At 37.8% G+C, this 20,447-nt stretch overlaps 1 protein-coding gene across 1 annotated transcript; it reads right to left on the minus strand.

Moving 5' to 3' along the window:
* Window positions 1-4,456: 4,456 nt before the first annotated feature.
* LOC140135482 (kelch-like protein 38) lies at window positions 4,457-20,447 on the minus strand. The gene is made up of 4 exons (XM_072156999.1): window positions 20,366-20,447; window positions 13,210-13,845; window positions 10,103-10,360; window positions 4,457-6,387 (listed from the first exon to the last, which is right to left on the minus strand). Exons 2-4 carry the CDS (start codon window positions 13,828-13,830, stop codon window positions 5,335-5,337), a joined length of 1,932 nt encoding a protein of 643 aa, XP_072013100.1. The 5' UTR covers window positions 13,831-13,845; window positions 20,366-20,447; the 3' UTR covers window positions 4,457-5,334.

Here is a 20,447-nt window from a genome sequence, read left to right on the forward strand (position 1 = left end):
ATAAGCTAGCAGTCACTATGAATTACTCTTCCAGAGGGAGTTTTTGCAATGTTTATGAAATGGACATGATATTTTATGATCATGATCATCTGGTGGTACAGTTAGACAAAATATGTGTACAGGATATCTCTAATCACTTTAAGGGTAGAAATTGGAACATTGAAGTAAGTCATATTTTCAGAGCCAACCCTATAGCAGGTGTTTTCAGATATTTCAACCTTCATTTTGACAGAGGCAAAATTTGTACCAGCAATGTGTCATTTTGGTCCACTGTTGGTGACAGTATTTTTGTCATATTAAATATGGATAAAGGCATGCTGCCTGGCCCGGCAGTATTTCCAGAGCAGGAAGTCGGACTGGACTTTTTAAATACTGTGCTTCTCCACTATGCCAGCATAAAAATGTGGAAACTGTGCAAATGGAAGTGGAATTACATAATGGTTGTGGAAACTTATTGACTGCCCTTTGTATAAATATTGAATGGAACTACTCCAAATTTTCTCTTAAAACTATCATTGAGACTCAGTGTACACACAAAATAATTTTATTCAAGAAATTTGTTGCAATGAAATGTTTATTTTCTTTCATAGAATACAAAAACTGTATGTACAAACATATATGACATTGTTGAATAAAGAAACCGTAACATTAAAAACTTACAAACATTTCTGAAACAAGAAATTTTCAGAATATCAAATTTCTTGCATCGTAATAAACCACAGCCGAAATGAAACATGTTTGTAATATTTTTAAAAGGGGGCAACTTTCGTCGGCCGGGCCAGGGAACCGGGTTTGAATCCCGAAAAGAGTAAATGACTTGCTTGTTCCTATAGATATATATTGATGATATCAGGTAGTTCATTCATAACCTCATCAATATACGCGATGCATGCGATCCAATCATTCATATTTGGCAAAACGCAAATGCTGAAGGCGGTCGCTAATAATCAACAGTGGACCTCCGCATCGTCAGCGTAAATATTAGTAACCTCCGCACGCGCCGTATTGTGCGTCAAACAAATTGCGAGAGCGCTGGCCGCCATATTTGGATTGCGCGCTACCATATTTGCACATATTGTGATACGCACTTCTGTTATTGGTCATCCTGTTTTAGCCTGATCGATTTTTGAAAAGGCAAAACGTAAAAAGTGTTTATTTTTGAGGAAAATTGTGTGATATTTTGTAAAGTGAAGAGATGAAAGTGACAGTTATGAATGAGGTTAATAACTTTGCATCGGTAATATGTCGGGCATTGTGAAAAATCTTTTTGCCTTTGGACCTCGGAATATGCCTCGGGGCTGCGCCCTCGGGATATTCCTCGGTTCCAAAGGCAAAATGTTTCGATTTTCACAAAGGCAAAATGTTTCGATTTTTCACAATGCCCTCCAAATAACCGATGTGCAGTTATTAACCTCTAATCAATGCCCTATATCTACTGCTCATATTAAGTAGTTCATCAATGCCCTATATCTACTGCTGATATCAGGTAGTTCATCACAATGCCCTATATCTACTGCTCATATGTGACCGTCCACAGCGAATGAGCCGTAAATTCCTCCCCCGGTCAATTTTGTTTTATTTTGTGTTTAAAATATAAACATCATAAACTTAAAAATGGTATATCATTTGACGATATCCAGAAGCGAGGTTATGGTTTGTTAAACTTTGGTCCTTCAACAAAATTATAGCTTTTTACGTTTTTACATACTGTGTCTCTTTTTCCACATTGCTGGCAATAAATATCAAACAGTCATAACTGGCGGTCATTTCAAATCATCCCCAAGTCAACGAGGTTTAAGAAAGTTCTCTCATTGTTAATTGTTGGTTATGCGTACCTGTACAAAATACAATGCCTGGTAACCCACCACTTGAACAGGATTTAGGATTGACCAGAGCTATTAAAAGTTCTATAGCCATCTAAGGTAGAAGCTTATTATCCACTTCAACAATAGGATTATTGATTAGGTTTTGACTATCAAAATCAGACGGATGTCGGGCCAGCTTAAGTTACCGATGAATACGACCTTCGTACACATTTTACATCGTAACTCGGAATACAATTTAGGGAATTTACGGCTCGTTTGTGCTGCCGGGTCACATATTAGGTAGTTCAGCAATGCCCCATATATACTGATGATATCAAGTAGTTCATCAATGTCCCATATCTACTGAAATCTGGCTCAAACCGGAGAATTCTCATGCCTGGCTCTGTAGTCTCATATAGAGCCGTCAGTCGTTTACATTTTTTCTCTCGATAGGCTAAACGTAAAATCGTATTTTTTGAGGGGAAAACATAAAATCGTATTTTAAACAAAAAATCATAAAAAATATGGCAAAATCATACTAGTTGGCATCCATGGATTATATATATTGATGATGATGAAAAATACAAGGCGGTTCTCGAACCACGAGTCTCGCCTGCTTTCGCGATCGCCTGCTTTTACAATTACTTTTGGTAGAAGTAAATGAACCTGCAACAACCCATGGCGATTTGCCTGTTCAATTTGAGCTTGATTGGACCAATATTGGAATTTGACCTTTGATCCCTAAATTTTGGTGGGTCTCGGCTGGGCACAATTAGGCCTACCTGGCTGATGGTGACTGTACCCACCAAGTCTCATGCCCATCTGACAATTTTTACTAATTTGACCTCAAATGACCCCTACTGACCCCAAAAATTGGGCTCTAAATGTTGACTGTACCAATCAAGTTTCATGCCCATACAAGTTTTTAGTCATTTGACTTCAGATGACCTCTGAGTGACCTCAGATGACCTTGCAATGACTGTCCAAAAATTGGCTCTAAATGATGACTGTACCCACCAAGTTTCATGCCCCTGTGACAGTTTTTAGAAATTTGACCACAGATGACCCATGGGTGACCTCAGATGTCCCTGAAATGACCTTCCAAAAATTTGACTTTAAATGTTGACTGTAACCACCAGGTGTCATGCCCATATAACAGTTGTAAGTAATTTGACCTCAGATGACCCCTGGGTGAGCTTGGATGACCCAAAACTTTGACCTTCCAAAAATTTGGCTCTAAATGTTGACTGTACCCACCAAGTTTCATGCCCATACGACAGTTTTAGTAATTTGACCTCAGATGACCCCTGGGTGACCCCGAAATGACCTTCCAAAATTTGGCTCTAAATGTTGACCCACCAAGTTTCATGCCCATATGACAGTTTTTAGTAATGTGACCTCAGATGACCCCTGTGTGACCTTGAATAACCCCAAAATTACCTTAATTAATGTTAACTGTACCCACCAAGTTTCATGCCCATATGACAGTTTTTAGTAATTTGGTATCAAGTATCGTCGGATCCGTAGCGGTCGCTGCGGGACAAGGAATTCAATTTTGCAGTGTTGGTGTCTTTGAAGCAGGTTCAAGTTTGAATTCGGGAAAAAAAAAATTTGGGAAAAAAAAAATTAAGGAAAAAAAAAAAAAAAAAAAAAAATTCCGGAAAAAAAAAAATAGAAAAAAAAAAAAAAATACGAAAAAAAAATTCGGAAAAAAAAAAATTTCGGAAAAAAAAAAATTTCAAAAAATAAAAATTGCGGAAAAAAAAAAAATTCGGAAAAAAAAAATTTGGAAAAAAAAAATTTCAAAAAAAAATTTCGGAAAAAAAAATTCGGAAAAAAAAAAAAAAAATTTCGGAAAAAAAAAAAATAAAAAAAAAAAAAATTTCGGAAAAAAAAAAATTCGAAAAAAAAAAAATTTCTGAAAAAAAAAAATTTGGAAAAAAAAAAAAATTCCATAAAAAAAAAATTTTGGAAAAAAAACAAATTTTCCAAAAAAATTCCGGAAAAAAAAATACGGAAACAAAAAAATTCGGAAAAAAAACATTTAAAAAAAAAAAAAATTTCAGAAAAAAAAAAATTTCGGAAAAAAAAAATTTCGGAAAAAACGAAAAAAAAAAATTCAATTTCCTAACGGACGGACAGACGGACGGACTAACAGATGGAGAGACATGGTGACTTATTATAGAGCTGCTACCCGCAGCTAAAAACAATATTTCATTAAATTTTTGACCCCCCCTTCAACTTTGAGTGTGTGGGAGGGGCCACATGGGGGGGTTCTAGTGTGCATCCTCTGGTCATACTACCCCTTACCACATTATGTTGACCGTACCCACCAAGTTTCGTGCCCATACGACAGTTTTTAGTCATTTGACCTCAGATGACCCCTGGATGACCTTGACGCACTAACCAATACATACTTGTTCTGATTTAAGATTTAAGACCCTATGTTAGTAAGCTAAGAATTTAAGATTTAAGACAATATGTTAGTAAGCTAAGAATTTAAGATTTAAGACCCCAATCTGTGACCGTCCACGGCGAATGAGCCGTAAATTCCTCCCCGGTCAATTTTGTTTTATTTCGTGTTTAAAAATAAACATCATAAACTTAAAAATGGTATATCATTTGACTTCAAACGATATCCAGAAGCGGGGTTATGGTTTGTTAAACTTTGCTCCTTCAACAAAATTATAGCTTTTTACATGTGTCTCTTTTTCCACATTGTTGGCAATAAATATCAAACAGTCATAATTGGCGGTCATTTCAAATCATCCCCAAGTCAACGAGGTTTAAGAAAGTTCTCTCATTGTTAATTGTTGGTTATGCATACCTGTACAAAATACAATGCCTGGTAACCCACCACTTGAACAGGATTTAACAATATAAGCAAACAAAGACCAGAGCTATTAAAAGTTCTATAGCCATCTAAGGTAGAAGCTTATTATCCACTTCAACAATAGGATTATTGATTAGTTTTTGACTATCGAAATGAGACGGATGTCGGGCCAGCTTAAGTTACAGATGAATATGACCTTCGTACACATTTTACACCGTAACTCAGAATACAATTTAGGGAATTTACGGCTCATTTGTGCTGCCGGGTCACATGAGCTAAGAATTTAAGATTTAAGACCCTGTGTTAGCATGGTTGCTAAGCTAAGAATTTAAGATTTAAGACCCTATGTTAGTAAGCTCACAGTCGCTAGTCTTTGTTTTGATTAAAAAACAATGCAGGGCTCCCAGAATGATGAGTACTGGTACATGAAGGCATCCCAAGTGAATGAATACCAAGATGAAGTTGGATGTCATAACTTTTGCAATGTTAAGTTTTCATAGCAAAGATTGATTTTTGTGTTGTTGAAGTTCACAAAAGATTCTGTTATCTTTATTATGTTTATGGCCAAGTGAAACTTCAACAAAGTACACAGTGGTAACTGCCTTCACATTTGTGGATGGGTATTAAAACATTCTGAATGTATTGTATCAGCAACTTCAAATGGCCTGGAGACTTACACTCATTTTGGACTTAATCTTAAGATCCTAGATAGCATCCTACTTTTTTCTTATCAAATGTGAAGTATGTGACATTACTATGCATCCCAATAGAACCAAAGTGAAATTCTTCCCATTTGCCAAGCTTGACATAACCGCTATAACCCTTTTGTATTGTTACATCCGTCTGGTGAACATACCCCTGAAAGGAGACAAATACCTTGTCTTCAATGTGAAAAGCTCCAGCCTTGGACATGTTGGATGGAGGGATCCGATCTTGCTTGATTTCTTCTCCAATAGATACTATAATGGCAGTCTTCTTTGGGTGATTAGGACAGTTCTTGCAAACTGCTGCCAAAGTCTGCACTTCTAGTTTATTTACAAACGCTTGTCGAGCTATCGGCAACGGCCACCAAAAGTGAATATTCTTTGCCGAATCACATGTTAGAAAGCGATATAAGACTCTGTAGCATACACCATTGTGCAGAAAAAGCACTGGGTCTTTGCTATAATCTATGTAACCATAGTCTCCATGTGTTATTACTTCTTCCAACTTGGTGAGCCAAACATTTATGTCAGGATTGTACATTGTGATAACATGCGAGGATCCCTTCACACCGTAAGCCAGAATCATACCTTGATATGGGACAGCTGAGACCCATCGGTAGCCTTCAGGAAGTGGAGCACGCCTCTGCCAGTACATTTCTTTCATGTCATAACGTTCTACACAATTCAGGTATACATTATCCCTACCTGAACCACCTATGGCATAGAGAAATCCATCTAAGTAAACTAGAAGAATATTGTAACGTTTGTTCTTCATCGGATGTAAAACGTCCCACTGGTTGGGCTCTGCATCATATCTCACAAATTTATTCAGACAAAGCTTGGCGGTACGGGAAGCCCAGTGATCCCAGTCATTCCCTTTCACTTTAAAGCCCCCTACAGCATATAACTGTTCATCCACCACAATCAAAGATGGTATGTAAGGAAGCGTTTTAAAGTTGTAAAGTCTTTTCCATGACTTGTTATAAGAGAAAACATCTGTGTGGCTTGTGTCAGAGGAATTATCTGTAGAGAATTGTATGGGAGCCTGCAAAATAATGACATGAAATTTGCAATTAGATTCTACATTTTTAGTCTAGCCAAGCTTGGCTAGACTGTTGTTTTTCAGTGGTTTCTTAGTCTAGCCGAGTTCGGCTTTTAGTCTAGCCGAGCTTGGCTAGACTATTGAGTGTGATCGGAATCCGTCCCTCACGTGAGGGACGGACATCAATAGATTAATTGCTGTGTTTAATTAACCCTTGTTAAAATTTATTCCTTTAAGTTAGTTTAATATATAACCCTTCAACCAATAGTTATTTCATGCATGAAAATGTTGCCACATGTGCATCAATTATTTCACTATACAAAATTTTCACGTGTGAGGGACGGAAATCAATAGAATAAGCAATCACCACCATTAGTTACATCTTCAAGTTTTCTATTGAAACTTATACACATGTTTAATCAATATATACTTTTCATGAAAGAGTAATGTTCCATCTCTCCAAAAATTAAGAAATTTGACTCAGTTTGTTTTCAAGGCGTCTATGAAGCAGGTCCAAAGTTTATGTGAGGGACGGACATTTTCTATGTGAGGGACGGACAAAATGTTACAAAATTTCAAATTTGGCAAGATTTCTCCAAATCCACCACTAATGCTATCCTTGACATCTAAATGAAATGCAGTTGTCAAAATAATTCAAGTTCAGTGGAAATATCATATGATTATACCCCCCTAAATACTTGTGTGAGGGACGGACAGCTTGTCTGTGAGGGACGGACATATGATTGCCTAAATATCTTATTCAGTGTGTATTTCTCTTTTAATTTCAAATAACACAGAAGTTTTACTTCATGCTGTTTGTTTTCAATACCCAATTGTAGTTTTACTGATAAAGAAGCAGTAATTTACAATAATATTAATTTTAATAAGTTGGTGTGAGGGACGGACAGACCCTCTTTTTTAACAGGACCTTCAATTCCAAATATTTGGGGGCATGACCTAACTGGGATTGGCCTGAATTTGTTCTAGACAGACTCTCTGACTGGGTAGAATTGGGTTTAATATTTAGTGGCCAAATATTTTCACTCAACATACATTGGTACCTGTACATCCAAAATAAGTTGGTGTGAGGGACGGACATGTCGGTCCCATAATTAATTAAGGACTAATAACTCTTAGATTTAAAGATTGGTAATTTTAGTTTCTTTATCTCTAGTAAGGTGAGCACTAATATTGATAGATAGGGTGTATGCTATTTTAATTCCTTAGAATATTTCTCAGAGAAACAACCTTTTTGGATTTTTATCTGTGAGGGACGGACAAATTTTCTAGCATTCACCTTCCATGACCTCCAACTCTCTTCTGAAAGACATCTAATTAAAAATCTCATTGATATTTCATGTGGCAGGGGTTGCACTATTGATATGTAAACAAAAATAATTTCACTCAACATACATTAGTACCTGTACATATAAAATTTAGTTAGTGTGAGGGACGGACATGTCCGTCCCTCAAAGATTGGGAATTTTAGTTTCTTTATCTCTAGTAAGGTGAGCACTAATATTGATAGATAGGGTATATGCTAATTTAATTCCTTGAAATGTTTCTCAGAGAAAAAACTTTTTGGATTTTTTATCTGTGAGGGACGGACAAAATTTCTAGGGTTCACCTTCCATGACCCTTCTATCTTCTGGAAGACATCCAATTACAAATCTCATTGATATTTCCTGTAGCAAGGGTTGTACTAATAATCTGTAAACAAAAATTGACAATAGCATATTTATCTTCCTAAGAGAAGTATTTTCATAATAATGCAACACAGTGTCCGTCCCTCATGCTACAAATGATGCACGCAACTTTTAGCGGCATCGGAAAACACAAAATTTATGGCTAAATTTTTCTTTTTTTCTTTTAGATTATTAAAATATAATCCTTTCCACCAAATTAAAACCATTTTTTATGGAAATTTGAATAAATCCTATTTTTTCACCAAATGTTACCCAATTTCCGATCACACTCTATTGTTTTTCAGTGGTTTCTTTCTTACACAGCCGTGACATTAGTCACGGCTGTGTCTTTTTTCTTACAGGATCTTCTTCTTTCTTTCTTTCTTCTGTCGACCTTTACATTTGCTCTAGCACTGACATGCGTACACCGATTTTGACCTAACTTGGTCACAATCATCAATGACATGAAATTGGTGGGGTCAAAGGTCAAATAGGGGTCACATGGGTCAAAAACGTGATTTCAACTAAAAATGCTACTTCTCCCACAAATTTCGTAGGACAGTAACGCCACTTGCACATATGCATTGTTATTACCCAATGTCTGTAAATCATACACAGATTTGAGGTCATTAAGGGATTACTTCCTGTATAAAACCAAATTCCTTCAAAAAATTTTATTAGCCAAGAAAAACATAGGAGAGTGACGGTATGTGGATACATGAATTATATTTACCTAATGTATATGAGGTATTTTTTTGATTGCGGTCAAAGGTCATTAAGGGGTCACTTCCGGTATAAAACGAAATACCTTCAAAATGCTACTTCTCCAACAAATTACGTAGGACGGTGATGCAACCTGCACACATACATTGTTATTACCCAGTGTCTATGAATCATACACAGATTTGAGGTCAAAGGTCATTAAGGGGTCACTTTCGGTATAAAACCAAATTCCTTCAAAAAATTTTATTAGCTAAGAAAAATGAGGATGACGGTATGTGCACACATGAATTATATTTACTTAATGTATATGAGGTAATTTTTTGAATGGGGCCAAAGGTCATTAAGGGTTCACTTCCGGTCCAAGACGAAAAACATTCAAAATGTCCCTTCTGTCACAAATAACATAGCAGAGTGATACTAAGTGCACACATGCATTGACTTATTGGGTTTTTCTATATCAAATAATTGAATTATGAATGTGTACATTTTCAAGATTTTGTACGTGTTAGACTTTTCACTTTTGCATTCGAAGGGGTACGGAAAGTGTGTGAATGCGTAAATATGTGTGATTTGTGCAAGCATAGAAGTAAAAGATTACATCCATGGTTAAAGTAAACCCTGAGTGCATAGCATTATTAGATCTATACTGTGCGGAAGTGAGTTACCGAGCCCTAAGCCCAAAAATTAACATGCCTCAAATCTGCCACGCTTGTTTCTTCTGCGCATTAGGGGCTGTGCAATAATTATGAGCCCCGAACGGCTCGCCAAAAATCGCTTGCCCCCCCCTCTTGGTCCACCAAAAATCGCTTGCCCCCCCTCTAGGCCCGCCAAAAAATCTTTGCCCCTCCCCTTTACACATGCCAAATTTTTTGGATCCCAATTTGCAAACCTTATAGGGCCTATGGTCTAAATATAATTATGCTGCGAGCGCAGCGAGCAGGAAAATTTGCATATTAAAGCGTTTCCGTACTGTTTTCCTAAGCCTTTTTAGAGCGTTTTATTTAAAATGCACCCCATGAATGTGTGCCAAAAATCGCTTGCCCCCCTCTCGGATGGCCAAAATTGCTTGCCCCCCTTCGCTCGCCAAAATTTCTTGCCCCCCCAATTTTACCCTCCCCAGGGCTCATAATTATTGCACAGCCCCTGGAGATATCAAAATCTTCACAAGCTTTGAGACATATTGTTGTAGTTTTTTTGGCCTTATTATATTCATGTGAAATACCAAAATCTATTTTAGAAATGGGTATGTATGCTTTCCATCAAACAAATTTTATGCAAAAATTATTAAACTCAAAATCTCTCATGCTTACTGTGACTGTGCTACGAGTAGCAAACAAGTTTGGCAGCTGTTGGGCACGTTCTCTCTTGGAGCAGTTAGTCTGAAGTGCTTCCCGTGTCTGTTGAAGCAGCAGCTTGCATTCTGGTACTTCTAATATCTCCTCATCTAACAATTCTGTAAGCTTTTCTTCAGGAACATGTCCAAGACGGATCAACCCTAGAAGGAGTGATGTGTATTGATGACGATTCTCCCAGTCATGCTTAAGCCAGTTGATGACCATTTCAAGGACCTATTTATTTTAGAGGAAGAGGCAATGCAAAAACATTAAAGAATGATGAGGTGGAGTATGGTCAAAAATCACAATAGAGATTTTAATATCAATGGAAAGCTCATTTTCTCCTTATTGACCTTGTGAAATAATTAGGCCTGAACAAATTTGTGTTTGGCTTCGATTTTGTACACCAAAATGTGTCAAAAGTGAGAATAACCAATTCAAAGCCATAATGTACAATCTTATGAAATTGGTTAATTTTTTTCAAACCCAATTTTTGGCATATTAGGAATGTTTACACATGTCCCAACTTGCACCTTAATGGAATCAGCCAAATTTGTTGTAGAGTTTCTTCACTTTACCTTGTTATTTCAGCTCAAAATGGACAGAAACCCTTCCCGACAATTATTACTACATTGTAGTATTATTTCGAGTTTTATTTACGAGTATAAAATAACAAATTTAAAATTTGAAGGAAATCGTACATTAAGGCTTTAACACTGTTTCACTCTACCAACAGCAAAATTCAAGTCAAGTTTTACACCAAATGTTACCCAAAAGCAAATTTTTGCCCCCCCTGCACCCCAGACTATATTTACATATAATGTAGATGAAAATGCAGATAAAAGTTAAAGGGATTTTCAGAGATCCACCAGGCGAGGACAAAAAATATTGTAAAATTTGAGGAAGTCACTTAAAATTGGTTGATAAATCAGGAAAATGAGCATAGGATGTGGTCTGATCTTTTCATGTTCTGTTTTCTAGCTATCTTACATTGAGGCCTACCATATATAAAAACACTAAAACATATTCATAACCTCATTAATAAACGCGATGCGTGTGATCCAATCATATCTTATTATTTGCAAAACGCGAACGCAAATCGAGGTCATTAATATCTCACAATTGACCGCAAAATGCGTAATTGTTCCAATGTCGCACACAATTGACTTCTCAAATGCGCGCGTGTTGTCGTCCAACAAACTGCAGCGCTGGCTGCCGTATTTGGATTGCGCGCTACCATATTTGCACAGATTCTGATACGCTCTTTTGTTATTGGTCATCTTGTTTTAGCCTGATCGATTTTGGGAAAGGGAAGATGTAAAAATAGTTTATTTTTACAAACTTTTGAGGAACATTTTGTGTTATTTTGTAAAGTTAAGAGATCAAAGTGACGGTTATGAATGAGGTTAATAACTTTGCATCGGTAATATGTCGGGCATTGTGAAAAATCTAAACATTTTGCTTTGGACCTCGGTTCCAAAGGCAAAATGTTTAGATTTTTCACAATGCCCTCCAAATAACCGATGCGCAGTTATTAACCTCTAAATAACTATAAAACATGTATAACAATACCCCATACTACAGGAGTGCATACACTTTCAGTGTGGTTACCACAAAACACCATTTAAACGAAACATATCTCGGGTGTTAAAAATTGGGGTAATGAGACAAATACGAGCTTTATTCTGATAACAAAATCTCGGTTTTGATAATGGGAAATGGGGGATGAGGCTGTCGATCAGGTCACACCTCTTTAAACCATTTTCTTTTTCAGAAATATCACCAAAATATGGAGAAAACTGAAAGGTTCCGTCTGTCTTTCAGATCAAGTCCCATACTGGATTTGCACTGATTCCTGAATAAAGAATTAAGGGGGTACTACACCCCTGGTCAATTTTGTGTCTATTTTTGCATTTTGCTCAAAAATTATAGCACATTGGTGACAAGTAAGATATGTATTTTATAGGGGCAAGGACTACAACTACTGCACTGAAATTTCAGAAACTCAAGGCAAGTAGTTATTGATCAAATATTGGTTTTCCCTCAATTTTGACTGTAACTCCACAACTGTTGTCTGTGCTGAAATAAAATTTCCAGTGCAATAGTTGTAGTCCTTGCCCTATAATATACATATCTTACTTGTCACCAATGCGCTATAATTTTGAGAAAATGCAAAAATAGGCACAAAATTGGGCAGGTGTAATACTATTAAGATGCAGTATCTAGCTTTACACTGTAGAGGTTTGTTACTACATAATTAGTAAAAAATTATTCTGAAAGTAACAAAAATTTAGGCATGTTACAATTATTGAGATTGACAAACCTCTGAATGTCTCTTTTATAAGCCTACCCTTCTTCTTGAAAAACAGTGTTTATCCTAAATGTGCAATACAAGTTATTTGCCTGGTTGAAAAAAAAATGCATTTAATTTTGCTTGTATTGTTTTTGTTTGTTGGTCACTCAGTATATTTCTTGAGTGCTCCGTTCCCTGCACTAGGTGATATTGCTTTCAACCAGGCTAGCGGCACTCTGTACAAATTGCCTATACCGATTCCGAAGACAAAACCTGTGGCACAGTCGCATCCCCTGCTTGCGTGTGTTTATCTAGGACGACGTGACAAACAGTCAGGGTCAAAGAACAGCGCAATCTGTCTGCTGCCAAGATTCGTAATATATTTCTATTAGTCACCTTTTTGTACCGTTCGCAAAGAGCGTGACGTCTGCCCAACAACAACAATATGGGCATATTTTATTTTATTTATTTATTAGAACGGACGCTTTTAGGCCTATATCAGTGGCACACGCCTTAATTGGCGGTGCGTTCATATAAAAGACAAAAAAAACAAACATTTAAAACAACAACAACAATAACCCATAGGAAAATGAATCACATACATCCAATGACAGCGCCTTTTCGTAGCTACGTCACATTTAGCTCATTCATATCATTACATATTCAAAATCACCTTTCAGGATTTGTGGCGTGACGAACAGACTCTTATACAGGTATCGAGCTCACGCTGTCCTCACTTGAGCGATCGATGTAGCGCCTCTCTTATTTAGTACTCTCAGTTTCAACTAACCTCCTTTTCTTCATCTTCACTTGAAAAATCTTCATGTTTCAAAAGGGTCTCTAGAAACACCTCATCAGCAGTTTCAAAAAACACCTCTGATGTCTTCAGCTCTTGCAGCTGGCAAAACATATACCTCTCAGAAGATTCAACCAGTTCTGGCAGATCAAGATATTTGGCTTGATGGTAAATTCTAACAACATCATCCATTGAAGGGTGGTCTTTCATTTCATTTGAATAGCTGCAAGCGTCTTCAACGTAACTACAGCATGACTTGCGTACGCCTTCAAACAGCATATAGCATGCCATTTCCAGAATGTCACATGCTGTCTCAAATGTAACCATCAGCTCACCTGTGTAAGCAAAATCCAGCAGTTTTTCAAAGATCTCTGCTTTCCCATCAATGCTGATCTCATTCTGTGTGCTTTCTTTGAACCCTGAAGTAAACATAGCCAGGAAATAGCAACTACGGGCTGCAAGAACGTTCTTGTGAGCATGAAAGGCTCTTCCACCAACATAAATGGTGACGTCACATAGTTTATTTTGTTTACGTAGGTCACACAGTCCCTTAACCAATTCCATGCTATAGTAATTGGATTCGTCTGATGCAAGTGACGACATTTTTTCCTTCATCAGCTGCCAATTGTTCTGTGAAAATAGAATATGATTTCATGCATGTTAAACATGAGTGAACTGATTGACAGCAGCATCCTCCATGGATCACAAGTGTCACCTGCTTTTGCATTGTCTATTTTGTCTGTTATTATGAGTATGTCATGTTTTCCAACATTTTCACATTTCTGGAATTTTTCTATGCTCATTTCCGGAACTCCAGAAATTTCTACAGATAAAAATTAATATTTGTTTAGTGTTCATCTCACCTGGCCAGAGTAATTCATACAAAAAAAAGCGCAGTGGTTTATAGTGCGCTACGCACAGGCACAACGCCTAGACTAGACGTTGATCCACAAGCCTCAGCACACTTTACAGGTTGTCGCTGACCACTATGGCCCCACATCATTCCATAAACCATTAAACAACAATTCAGGGACTTTGCTGCTTCAAGAGCGCACACCCTAGACATTCCACAAATAACCATCGCAACCAGGATCAGCTCCCCGAGTTTCGTACGGGTTACAACGAGACAAATTAGCAGTGAGTTCCTTGTCCAAGGGAATTTCAAGCTAACTCAATTTTTCCACGAGAGCATACTAGGAAATACAAACCCATCGGGATTTCGCAAGCGTGACTGACATGATTGTGTTCTGGGCCTGAACTGTTTTGCTTGTTGATGGCAAACTGCAAAACACATGGAATTAATGGAAACACTTTCTTTTTAATCCCTTACTCAAGAGGGGTGAATCATGCTGATACTTGGATTAACTGGAACAGCTTTGACAGGCCTATAAAAAGCTGTTTGTAAACAGACAAGGAGGACAATAATGGTATTCCTCCCCGAATAGGAAAGTAGCAGGGGTTGTACTAGACTGCGGAACTCAAGTCTTCAATGATAGTCACTTATCTGTTGACCACACTTGACATGTTTGATGACTATCATTTAAAGAATGATCTATTACTAGGCATGTCCACTAAAAATTGAAGTACTTTTAAATTGATTCAGACCTAACTTATTGGCTGGGAATTGATGAAAGAAACATTTTGGCGTTTAAATAATCTTAATCGGACGTTTCATTCCAGAGATATGGCCTTTTGAGTGTTACGGTTTTATATAGGGCTGCTAGAACATTTTAAAAGTTAAAGTCCAAAAGGATTACTAACAGAAAGTGCAATTTTAAGGTACTTTTTCTTAATGTATTTATTAACTAGCGTTATCTGGAACATTATATTTGCTTATAACAACATGAAAATAAGATCATCCTGAAAATTTAATCGATTTTGTTGACATACAACAAAAAATATAAGACCTCAAAACCCATGGTTTGTTTGGTGAAACCGCAAGCACGATCATAGATGGCCGCCATGGAAAATATCTCCATAGAGGAGATGAACAATAAGTGCATTATTTCAAATGAATGGCGGTAGTCTTAAACATTGTTCAATCTTTTACGGTCAGCACATTTTATCTTCAAAAATTATTATATTTCATCATGGCATAAGTTTGGTAACATTAATCACTACCAATTTTGAGAAATTTGTTCCAACTCAAAGGTTATCTTTACTACATTGAGCAATACACTGTGTGCATGGAAGCCATGATGGTCCCCGGTTTTTATACTCCCTATGAAATGGACATGGTAGTGAGAAGTGCACGGGGAAGTGCATGATTTGAGATGGGCCGCAGTAGGCTTAAACATTCTTAAATTTCTTAACATCCTACACATTTTGTCTTCATAAATAGTTAAATTTTATGAGTATGTAAGTTTGCTTGTCTGATTCACTCCAAATTCGGAGATAATTGCGTTTGAACACCTGATGCACGGAATGGTGTCACTTCAACCTGTTGTAGTTCTCATCTCATTAAATTTTTCATTAAAAAAGTTGATCTCTTCATGCAGGAAGGTCCTCTCTATTTACTGACCAAACAGGAAAAAGTTTAGTGAATGTTTTCTGGTGGAATCAGGAATTTCTTGAAACACCCTGATATAGGCCTACATTTGGATCAAAACAAGTATGTACGCCATTTAACATGCCTGGGATTTCTTGTATCGATCAGTTTCTCCATAGACAATACGTGTGTGAGTGCACGCACACAGTAAATGAAAAATCGTTCTAGTGGAAACTGTATTGAGAGTGGGCATCCCTACTATTACATGTACCAGTGGCGTAGCGTGGGTCATCACATTGGGGGGGGCACCGACCATGATTAGGGGGCACCGGATCTGATTGGTGGGGGGGCACAAGGCATTTTGCAGCAATTTTCCGATGGGATTTAAAAAAATTTCAGATCCATGGGGGGGCATGTGCCCCCATACCCCTATGACGCTACGCCACCGACCTGTATATTCTCCGTGTAACAGGTTCAGACACTAGCTTGGGATTATTGGGGCAGAGGTTATCTTTTGAATCCTTTCATGACCACAGAGTCAAGGACACTTGCACGAATTGAAAGACTTGTCACTTGCGACAAAAGAATGTCATAGGTCAAAAAACACACATTTTGTGTACTTGGGAATCCGGATACCGCGGATCCCAGTTTCAGAAACTACAATTTCGAACATTTTGAGGACTTGTTCTCAAGTTGTAGAATGTTCTGTGCAAGTGAATCTGGGAATTAAGTTTGCATTAAAGAAGCTAATGCAATAATTATGAGCCCCCCAGCACACCGTCGACGTCCTATACGATAAATATAAATTTAATACTCCGTTGGTGAGCGACGGGCGAGTGGTAGTGAGCAACAGGCGAGTGGTATTTCACTGAACGCAAGAAAAGGAGTTCTATCTGATTGGCTAGCAATCGATCGCTTAGGTCGCTCAGTAGTCAACTACAAACTCATGCATTCAATTCGATTGAAATCGATTATTCTATTATTGACGAAGATAAAGAGCGTGATAGTGTGTCAATAATGTACATTGTATTGCACCTGGTTTTACCAGCATTCCTTTATAAAATAATTTTCTCAAAGAGTTGAATATTATCAAAATTTTTACAGCGGATTTCAAATGTTTTACATCAAAATTGCAGTTAAACATATCCACAGCAAAATACTGGTCCTCACTAATTAGTACATTTAATTTCCAGTTAGTACATTTAAACGAAACCTGTGATTTACGTGACAACAAATAAAATTTTCTAAATATTATATGGGATACTGATATGGTAGGCCGCAACCGCCACAACGTGGAGCTGCTACGCGTAACTGACTTTTTGTTCCGTGGAGCCAAATTGACCAATCATGTTAGAGTTTTTCATTACTCGGAGGTAAAACTGACCAATCAAGTACGACTTACTCATTACGTGAAGCGAATTTAGTCATTAAGAATTTGCCAGATGAGCTTCACGTAGTTGCAAGATATCCTCGGTCACGATAGTTATGATTCAAAAAGTAATTTATGAAAAGTACGAACCGACTTATTATTAAGATGGACATGCACTCACAAGAAACTCATACAGTATTGTACACAACTATATAGCTAGGCAGAGTGGTGGTAAACCATGCACACAATTCTGCGATCTGCAGTGTATCGCCGGGAGCTGATTTGTACATCTTGCGCGGCGTGGCCTGCGGAATTCGACCTTCAGCAAACCAGTTCGGATTTACTTTATATACTAGTAGTAGGCCATACATACTGTAGTTACGGTACTGCCCGTTTTCCTATACACAATACTCAGTGCGCTCACCATTGACGTGTGACCTAGTGTATGTTAGAAGTATTATGCCATTGCCTATATGACGTCACTGTGTAAAAAATAACCAGTCAATATTTAAAGTATTCTCTGAAATTCTAGAAAATATAGTTTTGTAACATTTCCTAAATTTTTAGCTAATTTAGGTGTTTGGAAATATTGGTACTTTTGTGTTTTAGGAAGGATATGTAAACGACAGATAACACCAAAAAATATGAACAAATTATTTCTAAACCGTGTTAAGTCTGCAAACCATTATGCTTCTCATTTTCAAGAACGCTGGTTAACAATAAGCAGACTATTGTCTCATTTCGTAAACAAAAGCCCAGACAGTATTGTTACCTTGCGTTCGCTTTATAATCATTCACCCAACTGAAACTATAATACCAGCTCATTGTTCATTGCACAGGTAAAACAGACACAAGTGCAGTGTGTATTTAACCAGAGAAGATCTGATGTAACATAGTTGAGCTGTTTTCATTGAGTGTTATCTTGGTTTAATAGCTTTTAATGGGGTTTAAGTCCTTCAAAGGTCGTGGTGAATTCTACTGTAGACATGACTGCATCATGATTATTTTAAAGTCAACAACATTCAACAATATGATCACCGTGATAGTATGACAGTATCAGTACCGTGGGTGTCAGTGATCCTGGCCTGACACAGTAGACAAACAAACAAACACGCCACACACATGGCACATGCATGCAAGGTAACATTGACTATACACTAATCAAACAATGGTATTGATCCTGTACAACTGTTTGTGGTTTATTTACATTCGATTCATTTAAAATCCACATAGTAAACATTAATTTTGGCAAGAGTTTTCTCTCTCTGGAACGATGATGCATCAACTGGCTCCGCGTAATGAAAAGATCTAACATGATTGGTCAATTTAGCTCCGCGAAGCGAAAAGTAAGCTACGTGTAGCAGCTCCACGTTGTGGCGGTTACGGCCAGCCATATACTGATCATGCGAAAATCGTAAAACATAGAATAGAAACAGTGTGACCGGCTCTCAAAATCTCAAATTGTATGCATAGCCTGAGTCGCACGGCCTATCTCGAACAAAATAGCTCAAAATCACCATGCGTAGTTGTTGAAAAACGTGAGGATTTATCGTACTACCACGGCAATTTTTAACACGAAGATATAGGGATGATGACGGTGTGCCCAGGGGATACAATTTCCCAACTTATTTACCATGCCGGACGGCACACTGACCGTGTTTTGACTTTTGATTACTTTTACTGTGGTAGTGAAAATAATTACAACAAATACAACATGTTCCATTTCGGGGAAGTTTTCAAAACTACTGGACTACTTCCCTCCGAGGACGCGTCGGGAAGTAGTCAAATCATCCAACATCTCGGGACCAGTAGGTTCGACTAATTCTCCTCAAAACATGTTGTAGTTGAATATTAACAATTTGTTCAGGTAATCATAATGGGGTGCAACGCTCAGCCCGACACGTCGCTAGTCTAACTGGACACAAATTCCCTTTACTTAGGGGTGCGTCAGTTCGAAAATGAAAATCACTGTGCGAGTTCGAAAATGAAAATCACTGCACGAGTCCGAAAAAAGCATGCGCTAGTCCGAATATGAAAACCACTGCAACAGTCCGACAGGCAACTAGTCCGAATCTGAAAAAACTTTTTCAGTCTAACACGCTGCTAGTCCGAATATGGAAAACACTTAATCTTCATGCAGTCCGACACTGCGATAGTTAGAAACTGAAAACCATAGCGCTTGTCCGAAACTGAAAATCACAGCGGCAGTAGCCAGTGTTATGCACTTTCAGTTTCGCATGTGTTTGAATGGGAATTATTTTGCCTCGTCGCCACAAGTTTAGGGAGCACATTTCTTCAATATTTTGACAAGTTGACACAAAATGTTCTATTCTACATTGTTTGGCAATATTATGTCTTTGCCAATACTACGTCCAAAGCTGTAATGTTGTGTTTTTGATCGCAAAGATTGGATATTTTTATTCCCGATTCCAATTCTGCACCCTTCGCAAGGGTGGAGAATTCGGCAGAACTTTGACGATAATTTTGCCTTTTTGGACACTAAAATGCATTCGATCCTTAATTTTGTTTCAACTGATTCTTAAATTAGCAAGCACAATATGGTGGGTATTAATAATGAAATTTTGAAGAAATTTTTCGAATATCGGACCTGCGCTAACCATTAGTAAGTGTGTATTTTCCATAGACAGACAAAATGGCGTGAGCCAGTCCTTAGGTATGGTATGTAGCGTAGCCGTAGGCCTGGTGAGCGAGTCTACAGCCATGACAGCGGCAGCGCTATTACAAATCTGAAAAACACTGCGCTAGATCCTAATCAGAAAAAACACTGCCCTAGAAATTGGACTAGCGCAGTGTTACCCAAATTCAGATTCAGACTAGCGCAGTGTTTTTCAAATTCGTACTAGCGCAATGGTTTTCAATTTCGGACTAGCGTTTAAAAACTTCTGTAGTCCGGGTACGCGCTGGTGAATTGCGATCGCGTAGAAGTGACAAGGTCGCCTACTACGCGCCGCGCCGAAGACCAATGTGTCAGCCGGCTTGTTGTCAAGTGCGTTGATCAGCCAATCAGCGTGATTGTTTATTGCTTTTGCATTTACGCTCGTGTACGCGATACGCACAGGCACGACCACGGAAGTTAAAAAAAAAATAATTTAGTGTACGTTTTTTAGATTCAGTCTAGCGCAGTGTCGGACTGTGACATGTGAAGGAGTGTTTTCCAGCAGTGGTTTTCGGTTTCGGACTAGCGCCGTGGTCTTCATTTTCAGACTAGGCTTGGCACATGTATAACATAAGCTAAGAACTATATAATAGGGTGGCTATAAATTTCAACAAACCTTTAAACATTAAACACGCAGCAGTAAAAAACCAAGCTATTCCATGGCATGAAACGAAATTCACCAATTGTTTTTGGAAAGC

Source organism: Amphiura filiformis, chromosome 16 (assembly GCF_039555335.1).
Source record: "Amphiura filiformis chromosome 16, Afil_fr2py, whole genome shotgun sequence".
In the NCBI taxonomy this organism is placed as follows: Eukaryota; Metazoa; Echinodermata; class Ophiuroidea; order Amphilepidida; family Amphiuridae; genus Amphiura; species Amphiura filiformis.

Excerpts from the sequence above, each read along its gene's own strand:
- LOC140135482 (XM_072156999.1), bottom strand. The coding sequence starts at position 13,830 with ATGAAGGAAAAAATGTCGTCACTTGCATCAGACGAATCCAATTACTAT. Across the intron at positions 10,361-13,209 it reads GTGAAGATGAAGAAAAGGAG|GTCCTTGAAATGGTCATCAA; the intron begins GTTAGTTGAAAC and ends TAAAATAAATAG. Across the intron at positions 6,388-10,102 it reads CTACTCGTAGCACAGTCACA|GCTCCCATACAATTCTCTAC; the intron begins GTAAGCATGAGA and ends ATTATTTTGCAG.